A 16,242-nucleotide genomic window follows, 5' to 3' on the forward strand; every position below is an offset into this window, starting at 1 on the left:
ATTAAAGACCCGAAACACCCTATGACCCTGGGTTTATCACTGATGACGTGTCCAAGCATCACCGTGAGGTGTATTCAAGTTCTATATGTATACATACATACGTACGCACGTACGTACATGTAGCTATATGTATATATATATATATATACACACACACACACACACACACACACACACACAGTAATATATATATATATATATATATATATATATATATATATATATTACTGTGTGTGTGTATGTATAAATATATATATATATATATATATATATGAATAAATAAATACATTTAAAAAAAACATAATTATAGTCTATATCCATGTATTCTTTTTCGGTACCGACACTTCAAACATTATCTGAGAAGAGAAGCACTGTGCAACACATATGTCAGTTTTCTATACTGCTTGCCGACCTTAAAGTCTGGAGCCTACCTCAGATATAAATATGAGCAAGAGGCGGGGTACACCCTGGACTGGTCAATCACAAGGCAAATATGACCCGGGAGCCATTTTTGTCTTGCAGCTGATTTTAATTGGCCCTCTACATGTTCTGACAATTAAATGCATTCATTACTATTGGAGAATATTAGTTATAATACAGCAATTTGTTTTGTCATCTATAACACAAAAGCTGAGATGTTTTTCCCCCAATTATCTTATTGTATTATATTAGATTCTAATACAGTTCATCAGACCATGAGGCTGTGCACTCACACAATCCTATAAATAGTTTTAACCCAATATATTAAGACATCACAGGAAAATCTTAATTCAAAGTAAAAGCAAAAGGACAGAGGTAGCAGATCATGTTCTTTTTTTAATGTTGTGGTGTTAGATTTGAGTCAGTTAATAATAAGCACTATAACAGTCTTCTAACTAAAAAAAAATATACAGCAAGAGTCCCCAAACTTTTTGGCTGCACATTGGCTTAAAATAATTTGGCCAGGCTAGCTATTTGTGTGTGTGTATATGTATGCGCATATACATATATACACAATATGTATTATATAGCATATATACATATACACACACAAACTGTACATATATGTATGTATATATATGTACGGTATGTATATAAGCATATTTCTTTTGTCTCATCACCCTCGTCCCCACAATTTCCTCCTCGGTCTTCCTTTTCCCCCCCTTATTCTTTCTATACCCCCTTGCTGCGGTCCGGCTGCGCCAAACACTAAATATATCCAAACATTTAATAAAGTCAAATACAAATAAGGCAACAAAAGAAATATCACCCACTTATCTTTTGTAAATAAGTACAGCAGATATGAGCATCTACATCAAGAATATGATTTGACTGAGTGGCTTGACACACACACACACTTCTTTTTAACTTGGTACATCCCATCCCGCAAGCCGGATTGTGGATACTGGCAGGCTGTAGTTTGTGGACCCCTGGTATACAGGATTATTTAATATTTTAGTTACCAGTGACCTTATTTGTCTTTAACATGTGCTTTAGTTTTAAAAAAAAATATTTTGATTTTATTTTCACACGCTGTGGTAGCACTTTTTTTTCTTTTTTCAATAATATATGCATAAATATAACTTTTAAAACATGCCAAGTGTAAAATGACTGGGATGAAAATCAGCACCTCCAAACCCGAGTCCATGGTTCTCGCCCGGAAAAGGGTGGAGTGCCATCTCCAGGTTTCGTCGGAGATGTTGCCCCAAGTGGAGGAGTTCAAGTACCCCGAAGTCTTGTTTATACACGAGGGAAGACTGGATTGAGAGATCGACAGGCGGATTGGTGCATTTGCAGTGATGCAGACCTTGTATTAGTGCGCCGTGGTGAAGGAGCTGAGCCGAAAGGCAAAGCTCTCAATTCATCGGTCAATCTACGTTCCTATCCTCTCCTTTGGTCATGAGCTTTGGGTTATGACCGAAAGGACAGGATCATCTGCCTTACGTCACTGCAAGCAAACGGTGAGGGTTGATGACGTAGCGAGACTCGATCGACGTCCGTATGCATAGGGGCTTATTTGCAATACTTTGCTATGGCACTAGATGCAAGAGCCAAGGGAGAGGGTTAAGCAGAAGAGGGGAGCTGGCCTGGGAACACCCCAGGATCTCCCAAAAGGAGCTAAACGAAGTGGCTGGGGAGAGGGAAGTCTGGGCTTCTCTGCTTAGGCTGCTTCCCCCGCGACACTCGGATAAGCGGAAGAAGATGGATGAATGGATGCAACATGATAAATGCAAGGGTTGTGAGGTTTCAATGTATATGGAAGACAGTTGTTCTGAGGAGTGAGGTCCTTGTTCAGTATAAACCAGGGGTGCCCAAAGTAGGCCCACCAAACATACTCATACGGACCTCTTATAGGCTCACTTCGTGGAATGTCCGCTACGTTAGCTAGTCGCTATGTGTTTAATGTGATGATCTTCACTATTTTATATATGGCGGTATAGGGCTAATTCCTTACTCATGGAGCTGCTATGTACTCTTAAAATCACTGTGTTTGACCCCTGGCACATTTGCACTTTGGCCCTTGGAGGCAAAAAGTTTGGGCACACCTAGTATAAACTAAGCAGAGTAGAACACCAATATAATACTACAGACGTGCAGACTTTACTCATTAATAGGCACACTGTATACTGTACATTGAAAACTGTTTAAAACCTTTGGGGGGAAAAAATGTCAGTCAAAACTGGCCAAAATCTAAATGTTATTGCCAGTAAATGAAATGCAGTGTAAAATATGACTGTCCAAGTTGCTTATTAACATGCATTTGAAAAAAAAGTAAAATTATTACATTTAGTTACAGCCAAAAATGTGGGGAGTGACTGAAATTTGGTGCGTCAATAACTTTGCTTCTTAAAAAATACTGAGGTGGTTATTTTATTACCAAATTTAAAGTTACTGCTAAGAGTTTTGGCCACAACTCTAAGCCAAATGAACAGTCTCATGTGTATTGTATAATTGTGAGTGAAATTAAAAAATGGCACTTATTCAAGTTTTTCACTTCCAATGCCCATCCAAAATGTAAAAGCCAGAATAATACAGAGTAAGATATGCAACAAAAAACAAAAATGTCAAAATGTCAAATCTGTCCTTGTGAATGTTGTAGGTAATGCATTTGTAGATCCAGTTCCCGCGGGAGAGAGCAACTACATATCATGCACTGCAGAAGTCGGTCGGGGGCAAAAGACATACTGGAAACTCCGAGTTTGTGAGCATCATCGGTTTGTGAGGTGAGCTGAGATAGGGGCAGGGTTTGTGGCATGGGTGGCCTCTCGGTCATGACACCCTGCCGGTGAATAAAAAGATTTTGGTGGGGTGGTCTCTGTAGTGTATTGATGGCGACAGTGTGAAGAGGGTGTGTGCCAGACAAAGCCAGTGCAGAGAGCGGGGTGAGTGGTGGTGAGAAGAAGGGGGTTGGCTGATTGAGGATGATCCGACTGCCAGCGACCAAAGTTTGCTGCTGTAGCTCCTGTGCACTCCCTGGTTTGAGCTGCCAAGTGAGAAGAGGAGGATTGTTTTGAACACCCCAGACTGCAGTGCCTATCCCCTGGCCAAAGGGATGGATGGAAATGGGAAGTTGCTGTGCACCATTCTGATTGTGTATATTGGTCCAGGTTGCTGCAGTTACTGCTGCCTGCTTCCCAGGTAAGTTCATTTTGCCCGAAATCCCCAGAGGACCTTGAATGTCCCACAAGGAGCCAACTGCCCCTTGAGAAACAGGAGTCAATAGTGGCGTGGGGCAGCTTTGGTCTATTTGAGCTGGAGTTGGTACACCTACTATGCATTCAGCTCTCTGCTTGTCCGCCTCACCATCTATCTGGGACTTAACAGTCTGGGAAATTGCTTGCGTGGATGTCTCTTGTGTTGACACCGGAGCTGCGGCCCATCTTAGAGACTGTAGCTCCTGACCAAAAAGAGGAGGTTGAACACTCCACAACACCGCACCATTCATGAACGATGATGACCCAGCGTTTATTTGCAAAGAACTAGAGGAACCAGGAAAAGAAGCTGTGGGCACAGATAGCACCTCTACTTGAGAGGGCCTGCATTTTTTCTGTGCAGAAAGTTCTGAGTGTCTGTCAGACGGTGGGCTGGCAAACTCTTGCAAGTGCTGTGATGACTGAAAGGGCATCAGCTCTTCACCATCCACCTTCCATTGAACACGTGTCTGGTGGAGGTCAGAAAGCAATCCCTCCTCCTGATTCCTCACTAGCAATTCCTGATGAGAGGAGATCATGGAAGATTGTGACTTTGGGTCTGCCTCTCTATGCAGATCATCATCAAGGAGCCCCCCTAACACTGTAGACATACCCCATGTCAGCCCTCCTCCTCTCCTGCCTCTGACTTTTCCAGTGGTCGAGAGAGAATGGCGATTGTGAGAGGAGCTCTTTTGGTGCATTTGCAGGCTGCTCAACCAGGAAAAGGATTTGTTGCACTCACCACAGTGATGGGGCCGCTCCCCCGTGTGAGTGTTTATGTGATCCCGGAGCAGATACGCCAGGCTAAAGCTTTTCTCACAAATGTGGCATTTATGGGGCTTCTCTCCATTATGCGAGAGCATGTGGCGCTGCAGTTGCAGGTCATTGCTGTAGCCTTTGCTGCAACTGGAACAGCGGAAGGGTTTTTCCTGATGTAGCTTCTGATGGGTTCTCATGTTGTGCAAGTAGTTGAACTCCTTCCCACAGTCGGGACATTTGTGCTGCTTTTTGCCCGAGTGGATAATGAGATGCTGCTGCAAATAGCTGCTGAACCGGAAGCTTTTGCCACACACTTTGCATTGGCATGGCTTGTCCTTGAAATGTATGCGCATGTGCAACTCTAAGACTGAGCGATGGCGGAATGTTTTTTCGCACTTAGAGCACTTGTACGGTCTAATAGCGAGGCTTTCATTTTTGAATTTTGCGTGGACATTTTCACTGATTAGAGGTCTTGGTTCTCTAAAGGAGACGGCAGCCACTTTGTCTGAATCCTGTACTACATACTTGTGGCATTTCAAAATGTGTAATTGAAAACTCATTTCATCACGATGAGTAGATGGGCAGTGTGGACAGGTGTGCCCTTTGTCCCAGAACATTTTAACCTCTGCGGGCTGATGTGTGCTTCTCTCCAGTGTCTCATACTCCACCTCATGAATAAGCATGTGGGCTCTCAGGTTGGCCGGGGTGCTGCACGTCTGGGGACAAAGAGGACAGTTAAAAGTGCGTTTTGGTTCTTCACTCTGGTGTGCATTTTCTTTCCTTTGCACCGGTGCGGACACAGAGGTCTGCTTGGTGGGCTGCTCACTAGAAGGAAGTGGGTTGGTTTGGCACAGCCTGTGCAGGCGACAGTGTGCCTTCATATTCTGAGCAAAGGCAAATTTTTGACCACATTCCGGACAGCTGAAGGGCTTCCTGCGCGTGTGCAGATACTGATGCTGTTGAAAGAGACCGATGTACTTGAAAGTTTTACCGCAAATGTTGCACAGGTGAGAGGGTTGCTTATTTGTGTGCTTGCGACGGTGGTCTTTCATGACCGATTGGTATTTAAAAACCATGCCGCACTCGGGGCATTCATAGGGTTTAAGGTATGTGTGACATCGCAGATGGAGGTGCATCCTCATGTAGGTGTGGAAGCGTTTACCACACTCTTTACATTTAAAGCCTTCATCCAGCGAGTGGCTCAACATGTGCTTGGTGACAGACACCTTATATTGGAACTCCTGATGGCACACTGTACAGCGGTAAGGTTTGTCATCTGAATCGATGCATTTGTGGGACCGCAGCTTTTGCACTGAAGAGAAAGTCTTCTCACATTCTGCACACTGAAAACCACTCTCCTCTTCATACTTTGGCTCCTCCCTCTCTTTATGTTCATGTTTGTGTTTCATAAGGCTCCTGCGGTCACTAAATGAAAGGCTGCATTCTTTGCAGGTGAGCAGCGTGAGTTCATCCTTGTGAGCATGATAGTGACGGTGAAGGTAGAACATTTCACGCCGGGTGAAGCGCTTTCCACACTCTTTGCACTCCAAACGACACTTTTTTGGCTTTGATGTTAACTCAGCATCCTGGCCGTTGTCAGTCGTGTTGCGGTCTTCAACCACATCCAAATTCACATCTTCCACTTGGTTCTCAGATAGGTCTTTTCCTGAGTTTGGTTGATCAACACAGGAATCTTCCTTCTCTTGAATTTCTTCTGCATCAGGACGCGCTTCATCTGATGTTTCTGGTAGCACAGTCTGTGTAGTCTCTAAAACAATATTGACATATACAGCAAATGTTTATATCCACTTGTTCAGAGGAAATACAATCACTTAACATACAAATGAAACACTAGCTAATACTAGCGTAGTATTTTTTTTATAAATGATTAAGAAGATGGCAGCTCGAATAGATTCAGCATCTCCCTCTCTCTATCTAGATGTGTTTATATGTGCTAGTCTCCTTGTAATATTTTTCATGTAAGCCTTCCTTGTTGCTTGAATTGTTGTATTATCAAAATACGAACAAAATTAATTTCTCATGTAAAAACAAAATTATATCAATGTTCATTAATTATTTGGCTTCATGTAAATAATCAACATGCCCCTTATTGTCCCTGATCCTTTCTAACACAGTGGACTATTCCATGTCACTCATATGCATATGCAGACATCCATCCATTTTCTACAGCTTGTCCCTTTAGGGGTCGCGGGAAGTGCTGGAGCCTATCTCAGCTGCATTCGGGCAGAAGGCAGGGTACACCCTGGACAAGTCGCCACCTCATTGCAGGGCCAACACAGATAGACAGACAACATTCACACTCACATTCACACACTAGAGCTAATTTAGTGTTGCCAATCAACCTATTCCCACATGGAAAACACAATGTTTTCTCTCCCAAGGAAAATTAAGTGTCTAATTGTGTATGTATTTCTTTGAATAAAACTTTGTAAAAGATTTATGTCTACACGTACTATTTGAGCCCATTCAACAATACCATCCATGCATGAATATTAGTGTTGCTGCCAATCAATGACCCATCTGTAGGTCCAAGGATAATAGAAAAGTGACGTTTGCGAACAAATATTTTGAACAGCTTTTCAAAAGGAACAAGGTTAACTGATTTGCAGTTGCGCTCCGTTTCTTTAGGAGCCATTTTTTATGCACATGCAGAGTTGGCAATTGTGCACGCTGCCTCGGGACTGGTGACTGTACTAGAAAAACGAGTCAGAGTTAAAGAAAAAGTAGCAACATTTGGATTCAATTTTCAGGTTCTTTGTTCTAATGTGGATATGTAAAGTAGTTTAAGGGCATGTCCCCACAGCAACTGTTGTATTTAATTTTTGTTTTGGATTAAAAATACAAATGCGTCGCCACAGTGTCCTATCAATAGCCAAGATGTTCTGACTTCATGTCCGGTGGTGGTCAAGCTACCTCTGTTTTTAATGGGTACTCGGCGCCATTTAGACTTTCTCAAAGAAAAATTGCCTATGCTTGTGTTGTTTTCGGTTGTACGAATCGTTCAAATCGGGAAAAGGATAAACGTTTCTTCAGAGTTCCTTAAGAGGTAATTAAAAAGGGAGGAAGAGGGCAATATTTTACGAAACGACGAGAAAAGCAGCACACAATCCAGTCCAAACGAGCAGAGTCGAAGAATGCACAAGTTTGTTGAAGGTTTGTTTGATATGATTTTAACGTTTATTATTTCCCATTTAAGTATTATCTTGATATAATTTGGATTTCTTAAACACACATTTGGCACAAGGGTTTCGAAAAGCACCAACTCAGAGTCTCTATAAAAGAATACCAAATGTTAGCAAAACTTAAAAGAGTTAAGCTTTTACCAAAGGCAGCAATGATAAATGAAGCTTTCAGCACATACACGATGTTGACCTCTGTATTTTTGATAAAGAGGGGGAAAAACATGCTACTCGTAAACGGCGTGTGCAACAACAACAAACATTAGTTGACACTAAGTCTAATCATGAATTGCAACCTTACCTGAGCAAAAACTACGCATATTTATCCGGGAGAGTCTTGATACCAATTTCCTTGACGCAGCCACACACAAAGAAGTTGTATACCTCCATACTATTCCCAGTTTTCATCCGTTTTGTCATGTAGAATGGCGTCTGGCGCACAATAGATCGATATGTCTGAGAATGAAAACGATGTATTATCTTTGATATATCACTCGACAAATCCTTTGTTGATAAAGTATAGGGACCTATTCCTTCGCATAGTTAGATTTTTTGCTCGTATCTGCTTTTTGCAGGAAGATTTAAGCCTCTTTTGTACTCAGATAGTTTGCGCGCTGCTTGCTGTACAACAGCCATCTTAGCTTTGTTGACCACCACTGGTTTTCACTTCCGGGAAGAAGTAAGGTGTCGGAATACAAGAAATAGTGAGACACAACCATCTATAACCCTTGATGTATTAGCCTGCTTCGTCATAAGTGGCATTGTAAGCAAATAAAGCCAATGGAATCACCGAAACTATACAAAAAGAAACCGTGCACACGCATAAAGTTCTGTTCTCCGGTAACAAGTCACAACAAAGCAACAAAAAGTGATGACTGCAGATGCGCGCAACAAAAGTTGCTCTTTTGTTTGGACAGACATGGTGGAATTACTTCTGCACGTCACACAAAACTGTGAAATATCAAGAGAATGTTGACTGGGAGTCCTGAAGATTCTTCATCCCCCGAAACTTGCCTCATTTTACAGCTTCCCTCGAATGCTTAGTCACACCAGCGATAATTTGCCTCTTGGAGTGGACAACTAAAGCAGAAATGCTCATCTGGTAGGTTTAGCGACTTATTACGCTAAATCCGAGGTAGTTTAGCTAGCATGGTGATGTAACTATTGATGTGTTAAGTTATGAAGCATAATCTTTGTGTTGTGTATGGTTAATATTGCCTTACATAGTGTTTTTAATGAGGTAATGAAACATTCTAAATTGTTTACTTAGACACATGACAGCCAAGGAGGAGATAGAATGAAGAAAAAGTGTTCAAAGAAGGTGACTACAAAGGGGAAAATAAAGAAGAGAATGTTGCATTGTTTTTACATAGATTAGGTATGTAGTCTTTTATTGTTTGATACTGTATGTGCAGCCTTTTAAAAAGTGAATCTTGTCCAATAAGAGAAAGTAAGGAAATAGTTGTTTACCACACACGCACACGCACACACACACACACACACACACACACACACACACACACACACACACACACACACACACACACACACACACACACACACACACACACACAATTAACCAACATAATTGTTCTCATTTCACACTATTAAAAGTTACAATATTAAACGACACTAGAAAATATAAACGCAACACCCTTTGTGAGTGCTGCCATTTTTCATGAGTTGAACTCAAAGATCTAAAACTTTTACTATATACACAAAAGACCTATTTCTCTCAAATATTGTTCACAAATCTTTCTAAATTTGTGTTAGTGAGCATATCTTCTTTGCCAAGATAATTCATGCCACCTAGCAGGTGTGGCATATCAAGATGCTAAATAAACATGATTATTGCACAGATGTGCCTTAGGCTGCCCACAATAAAAGGTCACTCTGAAATAGGCGGGTAAGAAAAGCAGTCAGTATTGTATAGAGTTGATCAGGTTGTTGATTGTGGACTGCGGAATGTTGGACAACTCCTCTTCTATGGCTGTGCGAAGTTGCTGGATATTGGCAGGAACTGGAGCACGCTGTCGTGTAAGCATCTCAAACATGCTGAATGGGTGATTTGTCTGGTGAATGTGCTGGCCAAGCAAGAACCGGAATGTGTCAGCTTCCAGGAATTGTGTATAGATCCTTGCAACATGGGGCCGTGCATCGTCATGCTGCAACATGAGGTGATGGTCTGGGGTGAATGGCACAACAATTGGCCTCAGGATCTCGTCACGGTATCTCTGTGCATTCAAACTACCATCAATAAAATGCACTTGAGTTTGTTGTCCATGACATACGCCTGCCCATACGATAACCCCACCCCCATCATGGGCCACTTGATTCTCGGGCTGAAACAACTAATTGATTAAATCGATTAAAATCGATTATAAAAATAGTTGCTGATTAATTTAGTCATTGATTCTTTAGATCTATGCTATGCGCAAAGTTTTTTTTATTTTTATTTAAAAAATATATATATATATATATATATATATATTTTTTTTAAATAAACCTTTATTTATAAACTGCAACATTTACAAACAGCTGAGAAACAATAATCAAAATAAGTAGGTGCCAGTATGTTGTTTTTTTTCAATAAAATACTGGATAGGATAGAAATGTAGTTTGTCTCTTTTATCCGATTATTAATCGATTAATCGAAGTAATAATCGACAGATGAATCGATTAACAAATTAATCGTTAGTTGCAGCCCTACTTGATTGACAACAATGACATCAGCAAACCGATTTGCAATCTGCCTTGAACAGTGAAAAACGGGATTAATCCATGAAGAGAACACCTCTCCAACGTGCCAGACGCCATCCTATGTGAGCATTTGCCCACCCAAGTCAATTACGAGGACGAACTGCAGTCAGGTCGAGACCCTGATGAGGACGGCGAGCATGCAGATGAGCTTCTCTGAGACGGTTTCTCAGAGTTTGTGCAGAAATGATTTGGTTATGCAAACCAATGGTTGCAGCAGCTGTCCAGGGGGCTGGTCTTAGACGATCATGGAGGTGCACCTGCTGGATGTGGAGGTCCTGGGCTGGTGTGGTTACACATTGTCTACAGTTGTGAGGTCGGTTGGATGTACTGCCATATTCTCTGAAACACCTTTGGAAATGGCTTATGGTAGAGAAATTAACATTTAATTCCCGGGCAACAGCTCTGGTGGACATTCCTGCAGTCAGCATGCCAACTATATGCTCCCTCAAAACTTGCAACATCTGCGGTATTATGATGTGTGATAAAACTGCCCATTTCAGAGTGACCTTTTATTGTGGACAGCCTAAGGCACAACTGTACAATAATAATGCTGTTTAATCAGCATCTTGATATGCCACACTTGTGAGGTGGGATGGATTATCTTGGCAAAGAAGAAATGCTCACTAACACAGATTTAGACAGATTTGTGAACAATATTTGAGAGGAATAGGTATTTTGTGTATATAGCGAAAGTTTTGGATCTCTGAGTTCAACTCATGAAAGATGGGAGCAAAAACAAAAGTGTTGCGTTTATATTTTTGTTCAGTGTAGTACTGTGTATAACGGTAAAACACTGTTTTTAGCATTAGTGTACAGTAGTAAAAGAGACAGACAAACAGAAATTTTTCTGGTCGCCCAAGTTTAATATTGTTGTATTTAAAATGATTTGACGTGTGTTATTGTGTACGTGTCTACTACAAGTCTACTTGATCGATGATGACAAGGTTTTGTTGACAGCTGTTGAGCGTGCCTTCTCCCTGTCAGGGCGGGAAGGAAGCGGCGAGGTGATCATTCTCTGGTACTCTGGCGGTTTCTTTCACCCCATGGAAACGACAATGCCGGAGTTTTCAGACTTTCCCCACCGTGGAGCCAGTTTTTTAAAAACTTTAGTTTCAGACCACCAAAACACTGCTTGCATAAGGATTAAAAGGCTAAGAACGGTACATATCTTCACCGTTTCCACCGAAAAACACTTCTGTGGGGACAGGCCCTGGTAGGGTCGTACAATTTTGTAGTCACATTTGTATTATGTCCTAATTCTAGTCCTAGTTGTATTAATACTTATGTGAGGTAGATGTTATTCTTAGTTATTTTAGTATTTGTTCTGTATGTTTAAAATGCTCTTGTGGTAAAAAATTGTTTTAGGTTAGGGAAATTTCGAAATAGTGATGTCACTATCAAAGCATGGGAATACGGCACCGCCGTGTGAAATAAAAATGATATAGTCAATACTTCCGAATAATTCCTACCAATATTGTTGTATATGTTAATTATTCTGATCCACATCTTATAACTGCTACCACGGTTAGTTTCCATGAATTAAAAAAATATATAATTAACTAGTCTTTTGTACGGCTCCCTTTAAAGAGTCATAAATTATATCTCTATATCAGTGTTTTTCAACCACTGTGCCATGAAATACAGTCTGGTGTGGCATGGGAGATTATGTAATTTCACCTAGCTGGGTTAAAAGTATTTTTTGCAAACCAGTAGTTACAATCTGCAAATAATGTGCCGTTGTTGAGTGTCTGTGCTGTCTAGAGCTCGGCAGAGTAACCGTGTAATACTCTTCCATGTCAGTAGGTGGCAGCAGGTAGCTAAACGCTTTGTAAATGTCGGGAACGACGACGATGGTTTGTCGTGATCCCAAAATGCAGACGACAGCGAGAGGCAGTGTGCAGGTAAAGCAAAAATAAACAAAAGGCGAGTGCCGCTAAGAAAAGGCATTGAAGCTTAGGGAAGGCTATGCAAAACGAAACTAAAAGCTGAACTGGCTGCAAAGTCAACAAATACAGAATGCTGGACAACAGCAAAGACTTACAGCGTGTGGATCAAAGACACCGTCCACAAAATACATCCGAACATGACATGACAATCAACAATGTCCCCAGAAAGAATGATAGCGTCCGCACAACTTAAATATTCTTCATTGCTAAAACAAAGCAGGTGCGGGAAATAGCGCTGAAGGAAGATATGAAACTGCTACAGGAAAATACCAACAAAACAGGAAAAATCCACTAAAATAGGAGCGCAAGACAAGAAGTAAAACACTACACACAGGAAAACAGCAAAAAACTCTAAATACGTCAGGGCATGATGTGACAGGTCGTGACAGTACACCTACTTTGAGACAAAAGCTATTGTGATGCATGCTTGGTTATGGTTTAAATGTATATCCAACAATTGCGAGAACTACTTTTTACAGTCAATATCGACTGCTGAGATTAATTTTGTAATGTTTTCTGCTGGTGGTGTGCCTCCACATTTTTTAAATAAAAAAAATAGTGCCTTCGCTCAAAAAGGTTGAAAAACACTGCTCTAAATGATAATGAACGGACCGCTGGACTTTAAAATTACAGTATTGTCTAAAGCTGGAGTAGTTTTAAAAGATGACTGGTTTAAAGTGGCAAAAAATCAGCGAGCGTTTTTGGGAAGCTGACATTTCCATGAAGGGTCAATCTGTGAGGGAATTAAACCCTACCTCTCAAATGTGGGTTAATCTGGAATAATTTTAGCTGGAGACTAGACATAGAAAGTAATGGTTCATTTTTTAGTTTGGAGACTAAAAGCTAACAGTAAAACACAGTATTATGAGTATTAGCGTCAGCGTACCATACTTGTTTTCCTCCTTTTGGGAAGCAGACTCTTCGCCGTCGTCGTCTTCTGTCTCGGAAAAGTTGAACGCCCGCTGCTCGCCTCCTGTCGACTTCACCATTTTTGGCCCCGACACTCCGTCCTCCAGTGACAGACATGATGTTTGGTCGCCTTTAGCCTCACACTCAAAAACCTCGGACTGGCTCGGAAAGGAAGCACTGCCGTTGCCAACATTATTGGCACTGTTCTCCATACATTGGCTCACCCCGGCTTTGTCTAAAGTGCGTTCTTCCGTCTGGTAAAAGCAACGTTTTAACTCAACTGCATCTGTCATGCTCCCTAATGTGTGAACATCCTCCGCCGGGGAGTACTGTCTTTTAGGAGACTCTGGTATGGACCTGGCGGCCATGTTTCCCCTACGCCTTCTTCTTCTTCTATCTACTGGCGGCTGGCACTACCGCCACCCTTTGAAGTGGAGTTTGGCTCGAGAAGGTGACACATTCTAAATGACTTTATTTAAAATCAAAAAGTTACATGTCGTCTTATACCTTGAATGTATGTGTTTGTTAAGTATAATTGACTCCTCTGTCGCCATTTATTTGTCTTTACGCCCATCATATTTTCTACAACGAATTAATACGGGTGTATATTTTCTAATTGGTTACAAAAATCACAGTTACTTATTACGTTGTTGTATAACTTTAGGTAAACGATCGAGATATGTACGCCCAAACCTCATTCTATGACATATTTCCTTACCATCATTTAAAAAGGTAAACAATTAAGTCTGCACCAAACTTCTACCATTTTCATCCCACCCTAGCTGTGCTAATGTGCATTAAAATCACATCAAACTATATTCCTTTTTAGTGAACCAATTATTTAAAAGTTTATTTGTAATTGTTTGCATTCTACGTTTCTTTGCTTATCTAGTTATTTTTAAATGTTCAATTGTTTATACATAATATACTGTCTCATATTGTGTTCAAACAAGGCTAAGATCAAATTGTCTTAATTCTTATTCGAATTTACCGAATATTGCTAAAATTGCACCAATCAATATATTTTTCTTAAATGAAGCAATTTCTTACCACTCTCGCTAGGCTGAATTCTCAAATGTTCAAAATATTGATTTTGTTTAGCCTGACAAGTTTGTAACACATCCACCCATTTTCTATAATGCCTGTGCTACCTGTCATGGGTAAGACTGAGCCTATCCCAGCTGCATATGAGCAAGAGGCCCAGTACACTCTCGACGAGTTACTGGTCAATTACATAGTGGCATATAGAAAAAAACAGGATTCCGACCTATGGACAATTTAAACTCTTAGTCTTCAATTAGTCTAACGTGCATTTTTGGGAGGTGTTGTACAAACCCCGTTTCCATATGAGTTGGGAAATTGTGTTAGATGTAAATATAAACGGAATACAATGATTTGCAAATCATTTTCAACCCATATTCAGTTGAATATGCTACAAAGACAACATATTTGATGTTCAAACTGATAAACATTTTTTTGCAAGTAATCATTAACTTTAGAATTTGATGCCAGCAACACATAACAAAGAAGTTGGGAAAGGTGGCAATAAATACTGATAAAGTTGAGGAATGCTCATCAAACACTTATTTGGAACATCCCACAGGTGAACAGGCAAATTGGGAACAGGTGGGTGCCATGATTGGGTATAAAAGTAGATTCCATGAAATGCTCAGTCATTCACAAACAAGGATGGGGCGAGGGTCACCACTTTGTCAACAAATGCGTGAGCAAATTGTTCAACAGTTTAAGAAAAACCTTTCTCAACAAGCAATTGCAAGGAATTTAGGGATTTCACCATCTACAGTCCGTAATATCATCAAAGGGTTCAGAGAATCTGGAGAAATCACTGCACATAAGCAGCTAAGCCCATGACCTTCGATCCCTCAGGCTGTACTGCATCAACAAGCCACACCAGTGTGAAAAGGATATCCCCACATGGGCTCAGGAACACTTCAGAAACCCACTGTCAGTAACTACAGTTGGTCTCTACATCTGTAAGTGCAAGTTAAAACTCTCCTAAGCACGCGAAAAATGTTTATCAACAACACCCAGAAACGCAGTCGGCTTCACTGGGCCTGAGCTCATCTAAGATGGACTGATACAAAGTGGAAAAGTGTTCTGTGGTCTGACGAGTCCACATTTCATATTGTTTTTGGAAACTGTGGACGTCGTGTCCTCCGGACCAAAGAGGAAAAGAACCATCCAGATTGTTATAGGCGCAAAGTTGAAAAGCCAGCATCTGTGATGGTATGGGGGTGTATTAGTGCCCAAGACATGGGTAACTTACACATCTGTGAAGGCGCCATTAATGCTGAAAGGTACATACAGGTTTTGGAGCAACATATGTTGCCATCCAAGCAACGTTACCATGAATGCCCCTGCTTATTTCAGCAAGACAATGCCAAGCCACGTGGCTTCATAGTAAAAGAGTGCGGGTACTAGGCTGGCCTGCCTGTAGTCCAGACCTGTCTCCCATTGAAAATGTGTGGCGCATTATGAAGCCTAAAATACCACAACAGAGACCCCTGGACTGTTGAACAACTTAAGCTGTACATCAAGCAAGAATGGGAAATAATTCCACCTGAGAAGCTTCAAAAATGTGTCTCCTCGGTTCCCAAACGTTTACTGAGTGTTGTTAAAAGGAAAGGCCATGTAACACAGTGGTGAACATGCCCTTTCCCAACTACTTTGGCACATGTTGCAGCCATGAAATTCTAAGTTAATTATTATTTGCAAAAAATAAAGTTTATGAGTTTGAACATCAAATATCTTGTCTTTGTAGTGCATTCAATTGAATATGGGTTGAAAAGGATTTGCAAATCATTGTATTCCGTTTATATTTACATCTAACACAATTTCCCAACTCGTATGGAAACGGGTTAGTACGAAGTTGGTGAAACTCTTGCACACACAGAGAGAACAGAAGATATAGAAACTGTCAAGCTGTGCACTAACTATTATGTACCACAACATCCCATATTTTATTCAAATCAATGT

The 16,242-nt window shown here is 40.9% G+C and overlaps 1 protein-coding gene across 2 annotated transcripts in view; it reads right to left on the reverse strand.

The window, feature by feature from the left end:
- LOC133599283 (uncharacterized) overlaps positions 1-13,882 on the reverse strand; it is a 42,401-nt gene extending 28,519 nt beyond the window's left edge. Inside the window, exons 1-2 of one of the 2 annotated variants that reach the window (XM_061952128.1) lie at positions 13,223-13,882; positions 255-6,198 (exon numbers count right to left, since the gene is read on the reverse strand). In XM_061952128.1, coding sequence (XP_061808112.1) covers positions 3,053-6,198; positions 13,223-13,613 — 3,537 coding nt within the window. In that variant the 5' untranslated portion in view covers positions 13,614-13,882 and the 3' untranslated portion in view covers positions 255-3,052. Of the gene's footprint in view, positions 1-254; positions 6,199-13,222 lie in introns of those variants that run through there. The other variant, XM_061952129.1, reaches the window with a different exon arrangement.
- Between the last annotated feature and the right edge of the window lie 2,360 nt (positions 13,883-16,242).

This window comes from Nerophis lumbriciformis, linkage group LG04 (genome assembly GCF_033978685.3).
Source record: "Nerophis lumbriciformis linkage group LG04, RoL_Nlum_v2.1, whole genome shotgun sequence".
Taxonomy (NCBI): domain Eukaryota; kingdom Metazoa; phylum Chordata; class Actinopteri; order Syngnathiformes; family Syngnathidae; genus Nerophis; species Nerophis lumbriciformis.